The sequence below is a fragment of the Balearica regulorum genome, chromosome 7 (assembly GCF_011004875.1).
Source record: "Balearica regulorum gibbericeps isolate bBalReg1 chromosome 7, bBalReg1.pri, whole genome shotgun sequence".
Classification (NCBI taxonomy): domain Eukaryota; kingdom Metazoa; phylum Chordata; class Aves; order Gruiformes; family Gruidae; genus Balearica; species Balearica regulorum.
In genome coordinates, this window is record NC_046190.1 from 14,357,531 (window position 1) to 14,374,803 (window position 17,273).

General features: G+C 42.4%; 2 protein-coding genes across 4 annotated transcripts in view; one reads left to right on the forward strand and one right to left on the reverse strand.

The window, feature by feature from the left end:
• The first annotated feature begins 29 nt into the window (after window positions 1-29).
• Window positions 30-17,273, forward strand: part of ATP5MK (ATP synthase membrane subunit k) — a 236,409-nt gene continuing 219,165 nt past the window's right edge. For 2 of the 3 annotated variants that reach the window (XM_075758024.1, XM_075758025.1), the window contains exons 1-3: window positions 30-169; window positions 2,027-2,124; window positions 2,217-2,316. In XM_075758024.1, coding sequence (XP_075614139.1) covers window positions 2,038-2,124; window positions 2,217-2,309 — 180 coding nt within the window. In that variant the 5' untranslated portion in view covers window positions 30-169; window positions 2,027-2,037 and the 3' untranslated portion in view covers window positions 2,310-2,316. Of the gene's footprint in view, window positions 170-2,026; window positions 2,125-2,216; window positions 2,317-3,203; window positions 4,295-17,273 lie in introns of those variants that run through there. The other variant, XM_075758023.1, reaches the window with a different exon arrangement.
• Window positions 4,497-16,588, reverse strand: TAF5 (TATA-box binding protein associated factor 5). The gene is made up of 11 exons (XM_075758011.1): window positions 16,026-16,588; window positions 14,525-14,765; window positions 13,032-13,347; window positions 12,211-12,374; window positions 11,609-11,744; window positions 10,976-11,096; window positions 9,856-9,985; window positions 8,622-8,786; window positions 8,021-8,198; window positions 7,689-7,866; window positions 4,497-6,367 (listed from the first exon to the last, which is right to left on the reverse strand). The coding sequence occupies exons 1-11, from the start codon at window positions 16,543-16,545 to the stop codon at window positions 6,150-6,152; spliced, it is 2,367 nt and encodes a 788-aa protein (XP_075614126.1). The 5' UTR covers window positions 16,546-16,588; the 3' UTR covers window positions 4,497-6,149.

Sequence of the window (17,273 nt, forward strand, 5' to 3'; positions counted from 1 at the left end):
AGCTCCTCAGCCAACCAGGAGGAAGGGGGCGGAGAGAACCCGCTGGCTGCGGGGTGCAGCCAATCCGCGCGGCCCGCGGGGGCTGCGCGCGGCGCTCGGCGGCCGCCATTTTGTGGGAGGGCGCTGGCGAAGGGCAGAGCGCGTCGGCGGGACGGCGGCGGTGGCTGAGGTACCCCTGGGTCCCCGCGGGGAGGGTGTTCGCCCCGCCGGAGGCCCTTACCTGCGCCTCCTCCTGTTAGGCTACGCCGCCGGGCGGGAGAGCGGTTCTCTGCGGCGCTGAGCCGTGGCTGTCTCCCGGCGAGCCCGCGACCTTCAGCCGCGGTGTCGCTCCCCTCCAAGTACCAGGCGCCGCCGCGTCGCTTGCCCCGGCTCGACGCGAGTTGAGGCGAGGGAGCGCTGGGGTCGCGGCTGTCTGCGCCAGGGAGATGGGCCCGGCTCGTGTGCGGGGCTGGGGCGAGCGCGGCAGCCAGTGCTGCTTGGTGTCGGGCCGGGCCTGGCAAGGACAATGGACTATTCCGATAAAGCAAACTTGCGTTATGATGTCTGGGCTCTGAGCCGTCCTGGGAAGGACGCGGTGACTTCTCCAGGCTTTTGCATCAGTCAGGCATGAGAAAAGATGACCTTGGCTTTCCAACGCACGTACAGCAGAAGTTATCAGGAATTATTTTACTAAGGTTTTTAGCTATTACGTAGTCAATCCAGTTACAGGCACACTTAGCTAATTATGCACGAGTGATATGTTACTGGATTGGTTTGGCGTAGGAGCTGTGTTAATAAACATAAAAGCTGCCGTAGCAGCTGCTTACATCCCTCTTCTGGGGTCCTGGTGGCTACAGCACCTGCCTGGTGTGGTAGGTAACTGGGTGGCACGTGTGCCTCTTCTGAGGTGAGTCACAAAATAAACAACAAATGTTTGCCCTAAGCATAAAACCCCCTTAAACATTGGGAAAATATAATTCTAAACATTAAAAAGAAAACCCATTTTATTGTAAGGGTGATCAAGCACTGGAACAGGTTCCCCAGAGCGGTTTTGGAGTCTCCACCTCTGAAGATACTAAAAACCTGACTGGGCGTGTTCCTGCTGTAGCTGCCCCTGCTTTGAACAGGTTGGGGTTGGACTGTGCGATCTCCAGAGGTGCCAACCTCAACCATTCAGTTGAATCTGTAAGTGTGCAGCTGTAGCCATGCCAGGCTTTTGTGTTAATGACGTTCCTAGAGTAAACCTAAAACTTTGGTTCAGACACAGACAAAATACAAAAGTGTGCCCTCACGTACTTAGTGTTGTTGTTGTTCCTGTGAAAGCACTTCCAAGGCTTTGTAGTTGGCTCAAATAACTTGCTGATCTAGCTGAAAACTAACTGGAGGAAAAAAGAAATCTAGATCTATAAATACTGGGGTGGGCAAGTAAGATGCAATAGAAATGTGCAACTGAGAGCAGGGCAGTTCTTATTAACAACATTTGTACTCTAATATGGTGTAAAAGTTACAAAGTGGCATTTTGAATCACAAAACAGAGTGGTGGTCTAGTTTGAATCTTGTCACCGAATTTTTGGATATGTAATTAAAGCTATTTCTTAGCTGAAGTAGTGAAGATTTATCTTAATTAGATATTGCAGATTCCTGAACAACTGGTAGAAATTTGCCCGTGTCGAATGGTTGTGTAGGCAGGACTGGCAGGTCTTTAATTTAGAAGTGCTTTTGGGAATTTTCCCTTTCGTCATCATCATATTGAATTTTTTTTTGCCATGTTTAAATTTGGTTGAATACAAGTTGAAAATCATAAATGTTCTTCCCTTCAGATCCCCTCATTTCCTTGTTCACTCTGGTAACTGTTTTGTACCTTAAGACACAGTACTCTGAATGTGCCTGCTTCTTATGTATATCCACCATCTGTGGAACGCCCTGAAAGCACATTTTATAGCTAACAATGGAAGTATTAAGTTCAGTGTGGAGAGTAGTTTGATTTTCCTATTGATCCTGTCCAACTGACTGTAAAACTTGTTAACTGTCCTGTTTTGCTTGTTAGGACAAGCAACCATGGCTGGCCACGACTCAGGATCTCAACACCAGTTCACTGGATTTCAGAAGTACTTCAATTCCTATACCATCACAGGCAGGAGGAATGTATGTATTATGTATATTAACTTTTGTAGTCTAGAATAATGGTGTTTTCTGGCATTTAGAATGAAACTAAATGTAACTTTTATGTTTTCCAGTATGTAATAGCAACATACACAAGCATTGCAATGCTCATCTTGTATTTCAAGCTTAGACCCAAAAAGAAGACTCCTGCTGTGGCAGATAAGTAAATGGTAAGTAGCTGTTGTTCTTCCAGCACCAAAATGATTCAATGCCAGCCCAGGAAGAAAAAGTGACAAAGGACAAGTTGCTAATAATGCAATATAATTAGAGAGAAACACAGGCATTAAACTTTGTATTTACCATTTTAAACCTCAACTAAATTATAGTATCAGCCTATTGGGGGCATTCTGAATGAAGTAGGTTGCTCAAGGGGGATCCAGAACGTACGCGATACCGGTATTTTTGTTCTTCTAACATGGTAAATGGGATTAAGAAGAGCATGTAGAGAGGAAGAGTAACTAAGGAAGGAGGAATGGAAAGATGTTGCAGTCAGTATACAAAGCTTTGCCTCCATCTCTTAGGTGTCTCTGGTCTGCCCTTTTGCTCTAAAATAGGGATAACTGTTGCTTTGTAGGCTATGGAAATAATACAGTAGTACTTGAGGACTTACTTCTTAGTTGTATTAGAGAATTCCAAGCAGAGATTAATGAGGTCTTTTAAAACCTTCCTTTGAACAGAGTAAAGGAGCACCATACAATGGAGCTGTATATCTTGCACACCTGATTATGCAAGGCCCACATAGAAGTGATTTGACCCATTCTTGTATAGCAACAACCATGTCTTACAAAATTCTAGAGTCACTTTCAAATATAAAATTTCCACTTAAAATGGCATTTTGAAAAAAACCAATGGGCTGTCCTCATAGTTGGCGGAAAACAATTAACTCGAGCATTGTTGTTGTGTGTTAATGGGAGGTCAGTCATTTCTTCCTGGTTGAAGAATTCCTGGTGCTGAAATTTCCCTGCTTTTAACTAAAATTGTTTGGGCTTGGGAAAGGGGATGCTCAGTTACTGGTACCACTGTGCAAGACTTGCTATGTGTGATCTCTCTTCTCTCGGCAGGTTGCTGGCATGTCTGAGCCTCCAGTCTGTGTCACTGTAATGCAAGCTGATCACTTGTTGCGGCTAATAAAATAATTACTTGTTTTATTGAAAATATGAAATGGTGCAAAAAAGCATAAATGTGGCACTTTGCTTTTTTTTTTTCCTCTGTCAAAACTAGTTATTTGTAGTGGAGATGGAATAGCTGATTCCTGTCATTACTATGTTAACTCTCCTGCTGTTATAACACATCCTGAAGGGTTCTGAGCAACTGGTAGTAACCTAGGAAAGACCTCAGCAGTGTGACAATAATGCTGGCACAGAGCTTACAGCTGATCCAAGTATCTCAACGCTTCCCTGTCACAGTGGGTGACAGTAAGCTTACATGGTTTGCAGTTACCTGGCTGCTCCCATTTTTTGCATTCCAAGCTAGGAGTTTACATGGAAACAGTGACTTCTCCATTGTTATTAATAGAACAACACAGATAACTTCCGTTGCGGTTGTCTGTATTTTGCATAGAACCTGTTTGGTTTTGATGGAAAATCTCCCAAAAGAGACTGATCAAAGTATGGTATTTGAGCTTTTTCTGTTAACTGGCCTCCTGCAGAGGTAGCTGCCAGAAAGAAAACTGCTTACTTTGCTGATGTTAAGCTCTTACAACCCTGCATCATTCGTAAACAGTGACTTATTGGTTCAATGCTTATTTTTCCTGGACATAGCCTCTTAATAAATGAGGTGTTCCTACTGCAATTAGATACATGCAGCCCCTTCCCTGCCCAACACTAAAACTCATCACATCCTCTGGTGTCTTTCTGTATCTCAATTAAACTCAGTACCTTCCTTAGATGTCACATTAGCACTGATGTGTGAATGTGATTACGCAGCACTGTACTTGGAAGGTGCCAGCAACGGGGGCTGAACCTGGGATTTCTGATGCTAAAAGCATGCCAATACACTTCCCAAACCGAGGGCGGCAGAGGTAGGCATGGGCACTGGAGAAAAGGAGGGATAAATTACAGGGTCTTTGTGCGCTCTCTAGTTCCTGTATTCTGAAAGGTATTTGTATGTGCTGGGCCTTCTGAATAAATCTAGTCGTCTTCCTCTCCTATGAGTTTGTTTGCATAAATGGCCTCTGCTGTATACAACTTTCCAGATGAATAATGGTTATTGTAACAGTGTAATAGATCTAATTAGGTGGAACCCATCACCTACTGAGATTTATGTGAAACACCTGTTTCTCCATTGTTTCTGGTTTTGCTTCCATTGCAGCCATCAAGGCAAGAAAATACCTTCTTGTAACATACAGACACAAACTGGTTTTAGTATTTATTATAATATCAAAAGTATAAAACTGTACAAAATACAAAGGCAGAATGTGGCAGTGTTTACTTTAAGCTGTCAAAACTGTACATGGTATGTTTTAGGTAACTTAATTGTACATAAATCCAAGTGGTCATTGAGAGCTAGGAAATTTTGTTGACGTACCATTACACAAAAAAATAATCCATAAGAATTTAGTTTTAACCTTTTTTCTTTAAAGAAAATTTCCGGTGAGCTTCCTAATGAATTTTCCACCTTTTATTTTGATGTATAATGCCTGTAATATAACTTTATTCCCAAGAGTTAGGAGTCAGAGAAGGGATGAAAAGGGAGATAGTTCTCCATTTACTTTACCTTAGAAATGTCAAGTCTTGTTTTTGTTTTCACTAGAGAGCCAGCAGATTGTTCAAGTGTCCAAGCCTTTACTGGAAAGTAATGAGGAACACAAAACAGATTTCCCTGTATACAGCTTGTAAGAGATTTAAAAAAAAAAAAAAAGACAAACAACCCAAAACCACACCAAACTGGGCCTGTCTTTTCATGGTGGTGGTTTCTGTTCAAAGACCCAGAAGGAAGTTCTACTTCCCTGTGGTTTGCATGCTTTACTCTTCCTTAGAGCTAAACCACTGAGCTTTATGGGTTGTCCAAGAAGACTTAATGGGGTACAGTGGTGGTATGGGTGGAAATGGTCACTTCAGCAGACAAGCTGGCCTTTGGAAAGCAAACTGGTAATATGCTTCAGACCGATTAATTCTCTTTTACTCTAATATTTCAATTTCTTGGCTAGTTTTGATATATTAAGCCTTACGCAGAAAGGACGCAAGTTTTTAAAGGTCTTTTAGATTTAATACAACATAAAAGGGTTTAAGTCCACTTTTTTAAAAATGGGTAATTTCAGCTGTGCCTCAGTCCCTTTTTTTTTTTCATACAATAAAGTATGAAAGTAAATAAAGTTCACATTGCACTTCTGGTTGCTTGTCACACAGCATTGGCTGCCTGTGAAAACAGAACAAGAAGATCTGTGTTTCTGATACGTCAGAGCACAGGAGTTTGAAATCATTTCAGGACTCGGTACTTCGATGCACAAAACCCAAAGGTGTAAGTTGGCAGCAGTTGCCCACAAGACCCTTTCAATGCCCTCGTTGTTGCTGATACCCTCAGCACGCCTGTTGCCCAGCCCAGGCTATAGTGAATTAAAGGACATTCTTCTTTTCTGAAGCTGAACAGTTTTTGCTTGGGTTTGAGATTGATTAAACATTTGCTAACCATAAATTAAGTGCTTTAAAAAAAATCATTTGAGAGCACAGACCAAGGCTGTTAACTTCCCACAAGTTTTGGCAGAGCTTGATACCATCTCTAAGAGGAGACAGCCACTTTTATATACATACTTTTTTTTTTATCTTATCAAAAGCACCATGAACAATTCCTTCTTTTACAGCCATGATGTCTTGTCAATCTCCAGCATTTTCAAACTGTGGATAAATATGAAACAGCAGAACTGAGAAACGCTGCTTGCATTAATTTACATAGTTTTGTTTTTACTGCAACAGAGTAGTGGGATCCACCTGTACAAGACATTCCTCCTTGTCTCACATCCTGAGTTCACTACTGCAGTGACTTGGCACAGTCAGTCTCAGCGTCCCCATTCACTGTGAACTGTAGGCTCCCGCAGCTAGCAGCAAGTTTCTGCGTGTAAAATGGAGGTGAACAACTGGGGTTGATTTGGTCATGTATGTACCTAGTAACAAGTCTTGTGAGTTCTCAGGCAAGTTTATATGTCCAGTGGCTGTAGTAAAGTCATCGGTTTCTAGATCTTCAAATGCCTTCACAGCATCCCACAGACGAACTGTGTTATCCATTGAACCTAAAAAGAACAACAGTTTAAAGTCTTTTATTAATAAAAAAGCTTTATAAAAAGTTACTGGGGAGCAACTTAACAGCAATTAAAGCTCAAAAAGCAGGTTTGCTGACAACTGTAGACTTACGCCCTCATCCTGCAAGGAACCAGACTTTAACAGGCCTCTAATATACTAAATGCACATATAACAGTCACCAGGATTTCAGCTTTCCAGTAAACTAACCTGAATGCCCTGCGGATAAAGCACAAAGAACTACTCTCTCCAAACACCTAGGTTTGCATTATATCCCCTGGCACTGAAAAAGCAGGACCGTCCTGCAGGCTGGATGCCAATTTCAGGAAATGTTTATGTTCAGAGTCCCCTAGTAAATTTCTTTGTGTGATATGGGGAGGAGAGCAGAATTTTGCAGGCCCTCTGGCCTGTGCTTTCACTGGAGCGTCGGTAGATAAACTGAAGTAACCACCAAGCAGGCTGGATCAAACCTGTACCTTCTGTTAGCTGTCACTCCTGCAGTAATGGCTCACCAAGGATTCTCACTGCACTACATTTAGAAACATACTACTAAATAAACTTAGAATATTCCTAGCATGGTTTCATGAGGAAATGCCCCTGATGTCATTACAGTGTCTGTCAGTAACTTGAACTTGTTGGCTAATTTCAACCAGCTGACAAAACAGAACAAGTTTCAGATTCATTAAATTTCTATGCATTTTAAGAAAGCGGTTCACTAAACATGGAGACACAAAACCTTGTGCCTCCGTGAAGGGAAAACTGGCAAAGGAACTCTGCTATATTAGACACCAGAGAATCCACGTGGACTGGCAGGAAAAACAAGCAGGCTTCACAAGTTCTGCTGTTCATAGACCCGACTGTTAATATTACATGCGCATTTCTCTATCAAAAATCTACCATGAGGAAACAGTAAGGGTGTGGATAACTCATCTTCCTTCCTATCCCTTCCTCTCTCTTCTTTTTAGTCCTGCTGCATGTCCCACTCCCACCCCCATATCCTGCGCCTCTCTAGTCCAGCCCCTTCTCATCTGCCATAGGGTTACTTCTGACTTCACGTTCCACCCCCACAGTGCACAGATCCCAGCCTCCACTATCGTCTAACTGCACAATACCTTTCCTTTGGCTCCTGGGACTGCGAGGGCTCATACCGCACAGTTCAGTGAAGTACTCGCCTTGTACCAGCAGTTTTAAATTGCTGCTTTTGCGAAACAAGTGATTCTACTTTGTCTTCCTCCATTTAAGGAGCCAATTATATCATTCCTCTTCACATTTATTGAAGACAATGGAAACTTCGCTGTTCCCAGTGAATTTTACCTGATGCTAAAATCTCCCCATCTCTACTGAATCTGAGCGCATAGATAGTGTCAGTGTGCCCTTTCAACTCTCCAACCATCAAGCCATGTCCTATATCCCACAGCAGAACTCTTCCATCTGTTGCTCCAGTAGCCAGGAATCGTCCATTCGGAGAAAATGCCAATGAATGAATTGGTCCCTAAAACAGACATTTGGGACGGGGAAATGACAAAAAAAGTTAATTAAGTCTGCTCAAACTCAGTCAGTCAAACCGCATTTGTTCCGAACACTACTCTTCGGAATCCCACCACAGAAATAAACTCACTTTCACACTGTGAGTGATATGCCTTTACCTTATGTCCAGTGAATATTCTTACACAATTCCCATTCAAAACATCCCAGAGCCGTACAGTTCTGTCTGCTGAGCCCGTGGCAATATAGTTGGAGTTTGGATGAAATCGGGTACACGTCACATCAGCAAGGTGGCCAGCAAATATCCGTAAAGGCTGGTAGTGATCTGTTGCCCACAGACTGAAAAGAAAGCTTTATTAATAAAAAGAACCCTAATGAAGTTCAGTATCTGTTGTACAACAAGGAATAGAAGAAGTAATTATGCAGTGGTTTCTTACTGGACAGTTTATTGAATTAGCAAGATCTGTTTTGGAAGAGGGTACTTCTCAGAAGGGAGGAATAAATATTCTGTCAAGTTGCTAAACAACTGGAAAAGAATACTTATAATCAGATGGTCACATAAGAGGACACCATCTCTTTAGTTGTCAGGTAATCTGATGTGTGTTGAAAAAAAACACATCAAAACACTTGTTCAGTATTTTAATTGGCACGAAATAAAATTTATTTCCAGTAATGGGTAGGCTAGAGTATATCAGCTAATCACTTTCAGGGTTTAATCCACCACAAACCGACCAAAAGTAAAAAACCCATCCAGTTTCTTACCGAGCCACTCTGTCGTGTCCCCCTGACACAAAGTAATAACCATAAGGAGAGAACTGCGTATCCCATACTGGATAGTTGTGTCCTTTATATCCCACCAAACACGTGAATGTTTGGAGACTCCACAATCTAACAGTGCCATCCTCAGAACAGGACAACAGGTAGTTCCTGTCACAGGAGAAAGTATAACAAGTTACATACCAAACTTACACACGGACTGTGTAACCATTGCATAAACACTGTGAGACGTCTATGACAAGAAAACCTGTCCACTGAACAGCATCTGTTCAGCAGGTCACATATAAATCAGCATTTTGGTGGGGTAAGCAACGATAACCAATTCAAGCAGAATCCAGTCCTAGGCCCTTATGCAAAAACAGAGACATTTGGATGTCTATGACTAATTCTGATGACACAGCAATACTGAAGGGACACATACAAAAAAATAAAAATCAAACTAACGTACAGAGCTGGTCTTTACTCAGGATTCCAGTTACATAAAAGACTAGTGAACTGCTATACTATGTTACTTTTAAAAAAATAATCTTTTAATATAACTCTAAACAAAATTTCACAATTCCCTGAAAGAGAATTCCTATCACATTCTCAGTTCATAATCATAGACTCTATATTCATGTTCCACACAAAGTTTTCTTCTCAGCTGTGTTTCTGTGATGGTTGTTTTCTGACTAGACACAGGCAAAAGCAAAACTTCAGACATTTAAACCTCCTTTCTACTGTCCAGACTCTCATAATTACATAACGATGTTAAATCTCTTATTTTAAAGATACTACTCCATACATTTTGAAAATAAAGTCTCAGTAGAGTATGAGAAACTTGAAGAAGTGCCATGATATGCTACTCAGTCTGGTTTTATGTTTTGCAATACTATAAGTGAAATCAATGCTGACGTATTTTTCCTCTCTACAATTCAGTTAGTTAAAAGACAGTTTAAACTGCACTTTGCAAAAAAGATGGTCTATTTCGTCATCTAAGTTTTGAACCTCAGAAAAGGTGCTGGTATCTTCTGCTCCAGTTGACTGCAGTAACAGCTGACAGTGCCCAACATCCGGAGCACAACGAGCACTTACGCTCGCACACAGTTTCTTATAAGCTGCATAAACAAGAATTGCTTTAACCTTCTGGGAAAAGCTGCATTAAGAACTTTTTTGGATTCAGTAGCATACAATTAAAACTCAAAACAAGCAAACTAGTGAGCTTGTAAACTTATTTTACCTATCAGGACTGAAGCTGGTGCCATAGACAGGTCCACTGTGACCATATAAAATCTTCAACTCACTTGCTGTTTTCTCATCCATGATCCTCTCCAAGACATCATCTGATTCTTTGTCAATAAGACTGAGGTCTGCAATATTTCAAAGTTCATGTATCATAATGACTGTCAGAAGTTCAAAGATAAATGCCATGAACAGGAAAACAAGTAACATTCTAAGAGGCCAGTATGATATGAACATAAAGAGTACCTGGGAATTGGTAAGTCTGAAATATACAATGGCATTTAAAATCGTTTTTACCATTGTAAAAGGTGAAAATAATTATATAAATAATCACTCTTTCTTTAGTCTTCACTGAGAGCTAAAATAAATTAATCCCATTGTGTGTTATTTTTCATACATATGTTGTTCAGCCTCCAGACACAGTAACACCTTCTTGATAGAGATGCCAAATTCTCACGCCTGTTCCCAGGATGTTCATCTACCACAAACACACTCTTCACACATGTTTTGTCAGCTGCACACTAAGCACAACTTTAAAATTTAACTTTTAGTCTGTAGGCTACTGTTTACTGAACATCATGACCACAACTCAGTTAAATATCAAGATTAAAAAAAGTTTCCGTGGTATCTAGCTTCAATCGCAACACACTATAATATAAACAGCAGAATTAAAGAAGTCTGGTTTCCATGAATTTGTGTAGATGTGGAGCTACAGGACATTCTCCTCCATCCTTCTCAGAGTTCCCTCCTATAATTCCCCCCAAGGTACCTCTAGTCTCTCCCCTACATCACCTAAACCCAACTGTCTACTACACCCTGTAGTTACCATCCAGTTAAGGAGCAAGATGGCTAGTTCCACACTAGCTGTGGCTAGTTCCACGCTCCATGCACTGACCACCTCACAGCAGGTGTGCACAACCATATTTCTCATTCCTTCAAAAATATTTCTAGCAGTAGTATATAAGATGCGATCATACATTTGCGCACATATTGTTTCTTCAAAGTAAAAGCATCTAACTGCTGAAGAAAACTCTCCTGCCACAGACCTCTTTGTTCACGTGAAGCGCCAGCTGTCACAAGTGACGCATGCTCGTATTAACTGTTTTTGTCTTAATTACCTGCTGCTGTTTTCACACTACGGAGTTTTTTCGGAGTCACAGACCACACTCTGACAGTAGAGTCAGCAAAGCCTCCTACAATCATGCTAGAGTCATCTGTAATATCCACCGCAGTCAGACCCTGTACACAAAACATCCATTTATATTGTTGTATCCTGCATGATGCATTTCAAATATTACAAAATCCTAAGTACTAATAAGAAAATTAACTCGACTTACTTACAAAAGTAAGAGGGAATTATTCTAAGATAGACATAAACACACCTAAATTCTTGCACCGTTAAAAATAAAGCTATATAAATGAAGTAAAGTCAACAGTGACAACGCAATACTGCTTTCCAGTATTTTGGTGCAAACCATCTACTGTACTCTGTAGAATACACTTAGGGCCCCACAGGAAAAGTGAAAGAAGGAATTCTGGCAAAATCAGAGCAAAACCAAGGAACACGGAAATTAAATAGTTTAAGGAGTCTTATAAAGAGTATTTTGAACATTTTGGGACATAAACTTTGCAGTGCTTATTCCAAATACGGTAATAACCCTTGTCAACTCTGTTAAGTCTTATTGCTTTATTAAGTGTGATGTTTACAATTTTGATCCCTTTTCCACATTACCCAAACTTCTTTTACCAACCTGGTAAGCATTAAGGAATGTGTAGAAACAGATGGAGGGCAGGCACTCTGGGCCAAGACGCACACGCCTTGCAGCTTCCTTCATATTCATTACTTTATCCAGCTTGTCAGAGTCTTTCAGTTCAGGCAGAGGAATTCTACAAGAAGCACATGTTTTTATGAACTAAAAGTACCTTCCATATTGTTAATCTAAACAAAGAAAGCAAAATCTTCACATGCAACCCTATACCTCAATGTTCAAATACAAAACGAGAATCAGAAAACATGAAAGACTATGTAAAAGATTAACTGACAAGAAAAAGAGCCAGTAGCTTTAAGAATTTCAGAGAGGTAATAGAACAAGATAAATAATTGAGTATGACCTAAAAAGAATAGTGGGTAACAGAGTAAAAATTTTAGCCAGGGAAATCTATATTGCCCTAACAGGCAAAGACAGAGGGTTATCTGCTGAGCTTTCCACTCCCTCCCTTACAAGTCTTATGGCTAAACCTGTGTACAGCTGAAATGGCCAGAGCGCTAAAAATGTCACGTGAACAGTGATGCAGATTTGGCACGACAAGACTGGACTTAACAAGCTTTCTCTACACATCGTTCCCTTGGTACCTGTTTTGGGGAGGAGCATTAGGGTCTTGTTTTTTACTTTTTGACCCTACACTATCTTTTTTAGGTTTTTTCTTCTTTGGCTTTCCTTCCTCATTTTCTCCTTCTTCATCTTCATCATCCAAAGGCACATCAAACTCTGGTTCTTTCAATAAGCCAAAGAAAACCTGCAAGCCAGTAAAACGCACATGAGACAAAACAGTAATTGCTATTCTTACTGAAAACTTTTTTTTTTAAATGGAAACTTTTCAATGTAGTAGTCCAAGGAACAGAGCTGCCCCTTTAAAACTGCTGTTTATATTACTCGTTAGCCCATAACAAATGTAGTACATTCTGCTGGTTTACCCAGCAAGTGATCTGGACCACTCTAAGTTCCCCCACCATCTCTTAGCACTTCCTTAAAGCAGAATCCCTATAGCTCACATAGTTTACCTGTATAGTACAGTGGTGCTACACTGTCGAGATCTACACAAACAGCGCTTCTAGTAACAACTGGCAGTAAGAATTACATCCGTCGTACAGGAGAGGAAGCCAAATAGTCAGGTGCTCATTTTAAAACCACAGAGTAATTCAGGAGTTAATTATTTAGTTTAGTGGGCTGAATACAAGGTTGTCTCTCAAAGGGGCTCAACAGTTTCTTCTACCAGTGGCAAATCTTCATTTCTCCACTCCTGCCAACAACTATCTGAATAGCTCTCTTCCTTTGTTCTGTTCATGCTGTCTTAAGATCTCAAGTGACAACTGTCAGTCTATACTAAGGTATCTCCCTCAAAACCTGGGGAGAATTTTTAAATTATAAGAGTGCAACAATCTTTCCCTCCTACCTTTGCTTTATTAGCCTCTCGTTTTGCCTCCCCAGCCAAGCTTCCAACCATAGCATCTATCTGTTGTTTACTGCGAGGCATTCCATCAAAGATATCAATGTAAAGATGTTCCTGGACAATGTTCCAGATCTGATTGTTCTGCTTTTCCTGAAGATGCCTCTTCAAGAGTTGGTAAGAGTCACGGGAAATACGGAGCACAAACTTGCTTGTTCGGAAATCCAGCATGGTCTCGTTACCTTTCATATGTTCTTTTTTTGTTAAGCTAGATAATACACGCAGGTCATCCTGGTAATAGCACTCCTGATCTCCATGAAATCTATTGAAACAATTTAAGACATGATAAAAGATTTATCATAAAAACAGTATCTCCTAAGTGCACACTTAATCATGTTACTTTAACATGAAACATATATGTAAGGACCTTTTGGAAGCTACTGTCTACATATGGGATTCTTTTTCTGCTGAAATAAATTTCATCCTCAGGAAGAAACACCAGTGATTTACTGTACCCAGTAAGAGCATTTGACAGTTAAAAAACAAGATGAAGAGAACACACAAATGGAACCTCACAGAATTTCATACACTCAAAGGGTTCTCACCTGAAGTAAACAGTTACACTAACATGTTTATTTACAGAAATTAAACCCTAATTTGTGGTATCATAAAGTACAGGCATTTTTTATTACACAAGACTACTTGGATGCATTTATATCTGATTCATTATATGAATATGCACATTTCACAGTGTATATGTTTCTCATTCTCCATTTGAATTATCTAATAGCTAATGTATGTCTAGAGTTTTTCATTTTTACTTAAACCATGCTATAAAATAGTTGTGGCAGGGAACATTTTAACTATTTACAGAACCATTTTTGCTGACCATGTTGGAGGGAGGCAACGTTATCCTTCTGGAGTGAAATATTTCATAATTGGTCTGTATCCAGAAAAAAACCTCAATTTCATTTTCTTCTCAAGTCATAAAGAAATGAAACACAGTAAGAGCACAGAAAATTATAAATTACCAATAAATTAATTCCTTTAACCTCATTTGAAGAATTTCAATATACATGCTATAACATCAGCAAATACTTATAGCATATATTACCTTGGCATCTCAGTACAATTTTCCAGTGCTAAAAAAATTACCCCACAACCTTTTCTAAAGAAGCAGCATCTCTTCATTGATACTTTTGCAGCAAGGAGCCCATCAGCTCACCATAAAGATGGTTCAAAATCTACCATGAACAGTTCAAAAGCATGTAGTTTGCACATCTTTCTAACATAGGAGACTGGAAAAGGATTTAAGAACAGTTACTGTAATCCATGGCACCATTACTTCAGATTCCAAATCTCTTCAACATTAGAGAAGAAAAATAATGCGTGTACACACACACACACATATATATAAAAACCCATGCTACTATAGCTTACAGATTTAATCAAAGTAGCAAACACAGAATAATGCAAATGCACAAATAAAAATAAATTACCTTTCAAAAAAAGACTTTGCTTCGCTCTCATGTTGATTGTAGACCAATTCCAAGTACATGTGCACAAAGAGAGGATAAAACAGCTGAGACAATTCCGCTCGATGACAGTCCAGGGAACACTCAATGAAGTGTTTTAATCCACTGTAGTATTCCTCGTACAGTGTGGGGTCCCCCTGTTGATTGTAGGCAGACAATACTGCGCTCACATCTGGCTGATCTTCCACAACAACACCTCCTCCAACTGCAAAAGCATTAATAAAACAAGAGCTTGTAAGACAGCCTGAAAGAACTAGCAAATATAGGAGGCACTCTGAGCAAAACGTCACACTAAGTCTTGTCCTTGTTCGGCACTAAGTTTAAATGATACAAGTGAGAGGACGGTAGCACATTATAGTCCAGTAGCCAATTCTCCTTGCACCTTCAGCCATTTTTTGCACTTTCCCCACCAACGGTTGCTTATAAGGTATTTAACATAGTGCTTAATTCAGCTAGGATTATAAGTGTAAAGGAAAAAAAGCCACTAACATCACCAAAATAAGTTATTTTTACTGCTAAGACTGGAAACTCTCAAATGAGAAGTGGAATCTTTCTAAGCCTGCAAGATATACCCACTACAATTACTTTGCTTCCAGTAAACAACCAAATTAAGTTTAAGTGAACAATTCACCAGGACCACTACACAACCATTACAGGGCAGTGACTTTCTGTCACTTGCAAATGCTCCAAGAACTCTGTTCTATATAGCAGTCATTAAACATTTTCATTGTTTTGTCTTTTATATAAAAACAATCATATCAGGTGATAGCAGGAACAAGGTGACTTTATACTCTACATTCACTTGAACTCAGACATATCAGTTCCTGAAATTTCATGATACTATTCTGTAAAGGTGCCCCACAGAACACCTTGATTAAAAATACTTAACTTGAATTGTCCAAAGGACATCTCAAGTACCCAACAACTCGATCCAGAAATGTATAAAGCCTCCTCTACAAGTATCCTATGGCTCTTTCTTCAAAATGCAGTCTGTACATCAGGCCTCCAGTCTCACCCCTGCAGCCACATTTTGGACCATCACCTCTAACTACAAAAGAAACCTTCAGCCTCCTGCTACACTGTTAGATGAGATGGGACACAAAAGACAAGGGGAAGCACCTCTCACTTTGGCAGTGTTTCCTGCAAATACAACAGATACACTACGCTTGGCCCGCTGCTCCGGGTGGGGGCACCCCCAGGAGATCCCGATCCCTTCCCAAGTTGCATGGGGGAATTACACACCCAGGGCCAACCCCCAGAAGGCCGGGGTAGACTCTCGCCTCCCGCCCCAGGGAGGGTCACCTCAAAGGAGGCACAACCTGACACCGACCCTTGTGCCTCAGCATCACGGAGAGCCCCCGAGGTTGCGGGAGGCGCAGGGTTCCCCCCGGCCCCAGGGGTCCCGCCGGGAGAGGGTGGCCCCCAGCCCCGGGCAGCGACCCCGCAGCCCCCGCGCGGGCCCCACCTTTCCCCGGCGGCACGGCGGTCACCGCGGCCACCCCGGGGCTGGAAGAGACGACAGTGGCGGCGCTGCCTCCTATCGCGATGGCGGCAGCGGCGGTGACCCGGCTGAGCAGCGCCTCGCCGCCGGCGGTGTCCGCATCGCCGCCCAGGGCTCCCAGAAGCCCAGCGCCGGCGGGGCTGAGGGCAGCGGCACCGAGATCATCGCTGAGAAGGCGGGCTTCGCGGCGCAGGATCTCCTCAGACTCGCGGAGGTTGCTGCGCCGCAGGAACTGCAGCACGGCCAGGAGCGTCTGACGGTCCTGAGCCGCCGGGGAGGCGGCCGGGCCCGGTGCCGCAGGCTTAGGGGGTGCCGCCTCCCCAACGCTCCCCGCCGCCTCCCCCTCCGCCGCCGCGGTTGGGGGAGCGGCGGGAGCGGCGGCTGCTGCTGCTGGAGGAGCAGCAGGAGGCTGCGGCGGCGTCCCCGCTTCAGGGTCCGGCTTTACCGCCGCCACCTCCGCCGGCTCCTCAGGCAGTGCCGCCATCTTGCATCGCCCCCCATTCGCCGGCAGCTGGCGGCCGCCGCCAGGCGCGGATGCTCTTGCGACAGTCAGGGCAAAGGACGGGTACTGCTGCCTCTGCCTACCTAGGCGCTCGCGGCTTCACTTTGCGACGCTGCCAGGAGCGCTTTACGGCAGCGGGGGTGGCACGAGTCTGGGTAGCGGTTGTGTGGCGGTTGCTGCGCTGTGGGAGTGCTGGCACTAAATAAGTGTAATTTCGAGAAGCGACTGTGCGGATATGAATCACGGAGCTCAGCGGTGCTTGCGGTGTGCGTATGCGAGAAACCTTGTCCAGAAATTGATTGATTTGGTGTTAATAAACCACTACCGGTGGCCCTCCTTGGAGTAGACCAAGGATGGCCTTGGGACTGTAGGCCCTTACGGCGCTTGTTCCGAATTTAATTAATTACGGCTGGGTCACTTGGTTTTCCAGGCATTTCTAATATTGCTTCTTTTATTAGTGCTTGGTAAATACGGTACTACAGAATTAAAATCTTTTTTTTTGAATGAAACTGCTGTCTTGTGATTGACATGCTTCCGTGATAAATTAAACATTTGCCTGCGTGTCATTAGCCAGTTAATTCTTAGCTAGAGAAGCGACGACTGTAAAATAGACCGTAAGAAAGCCGCAGCCTATTACATTTGCTAGCTAGGTGAGGCTCAGCGGCGCACTGAGGCGCCCGCTAAAACTACGTTTCCCAGCATGCCCCGCG

Bases quoted from the DNA above. Each gene is read 5' to 3' on its own strand.
- TAF5 (XM_075758011.1), bottom strand. From the start codon at position 16,545: ATGGCGGCACTGCCTGAGGAGCCGGCGGAGGTGGCGGCGGTAAAGCCG. The intron at 14,766-16,025 runs GTGGGGCCCGCG...ATGCTTTTGCAG, and splicing joins CGCCGTGCCGCCGGGGAAAG to TTGGAGGAGGTGTTGTTGTG. The intron at 12,375-13,031 runs GTAGGAGGGAAA...ACTGGCTTGCAG, and splicing joins GAGAGGCTAATAAAGCAAAG to GTTTTCTTTGGCTTATTGAA.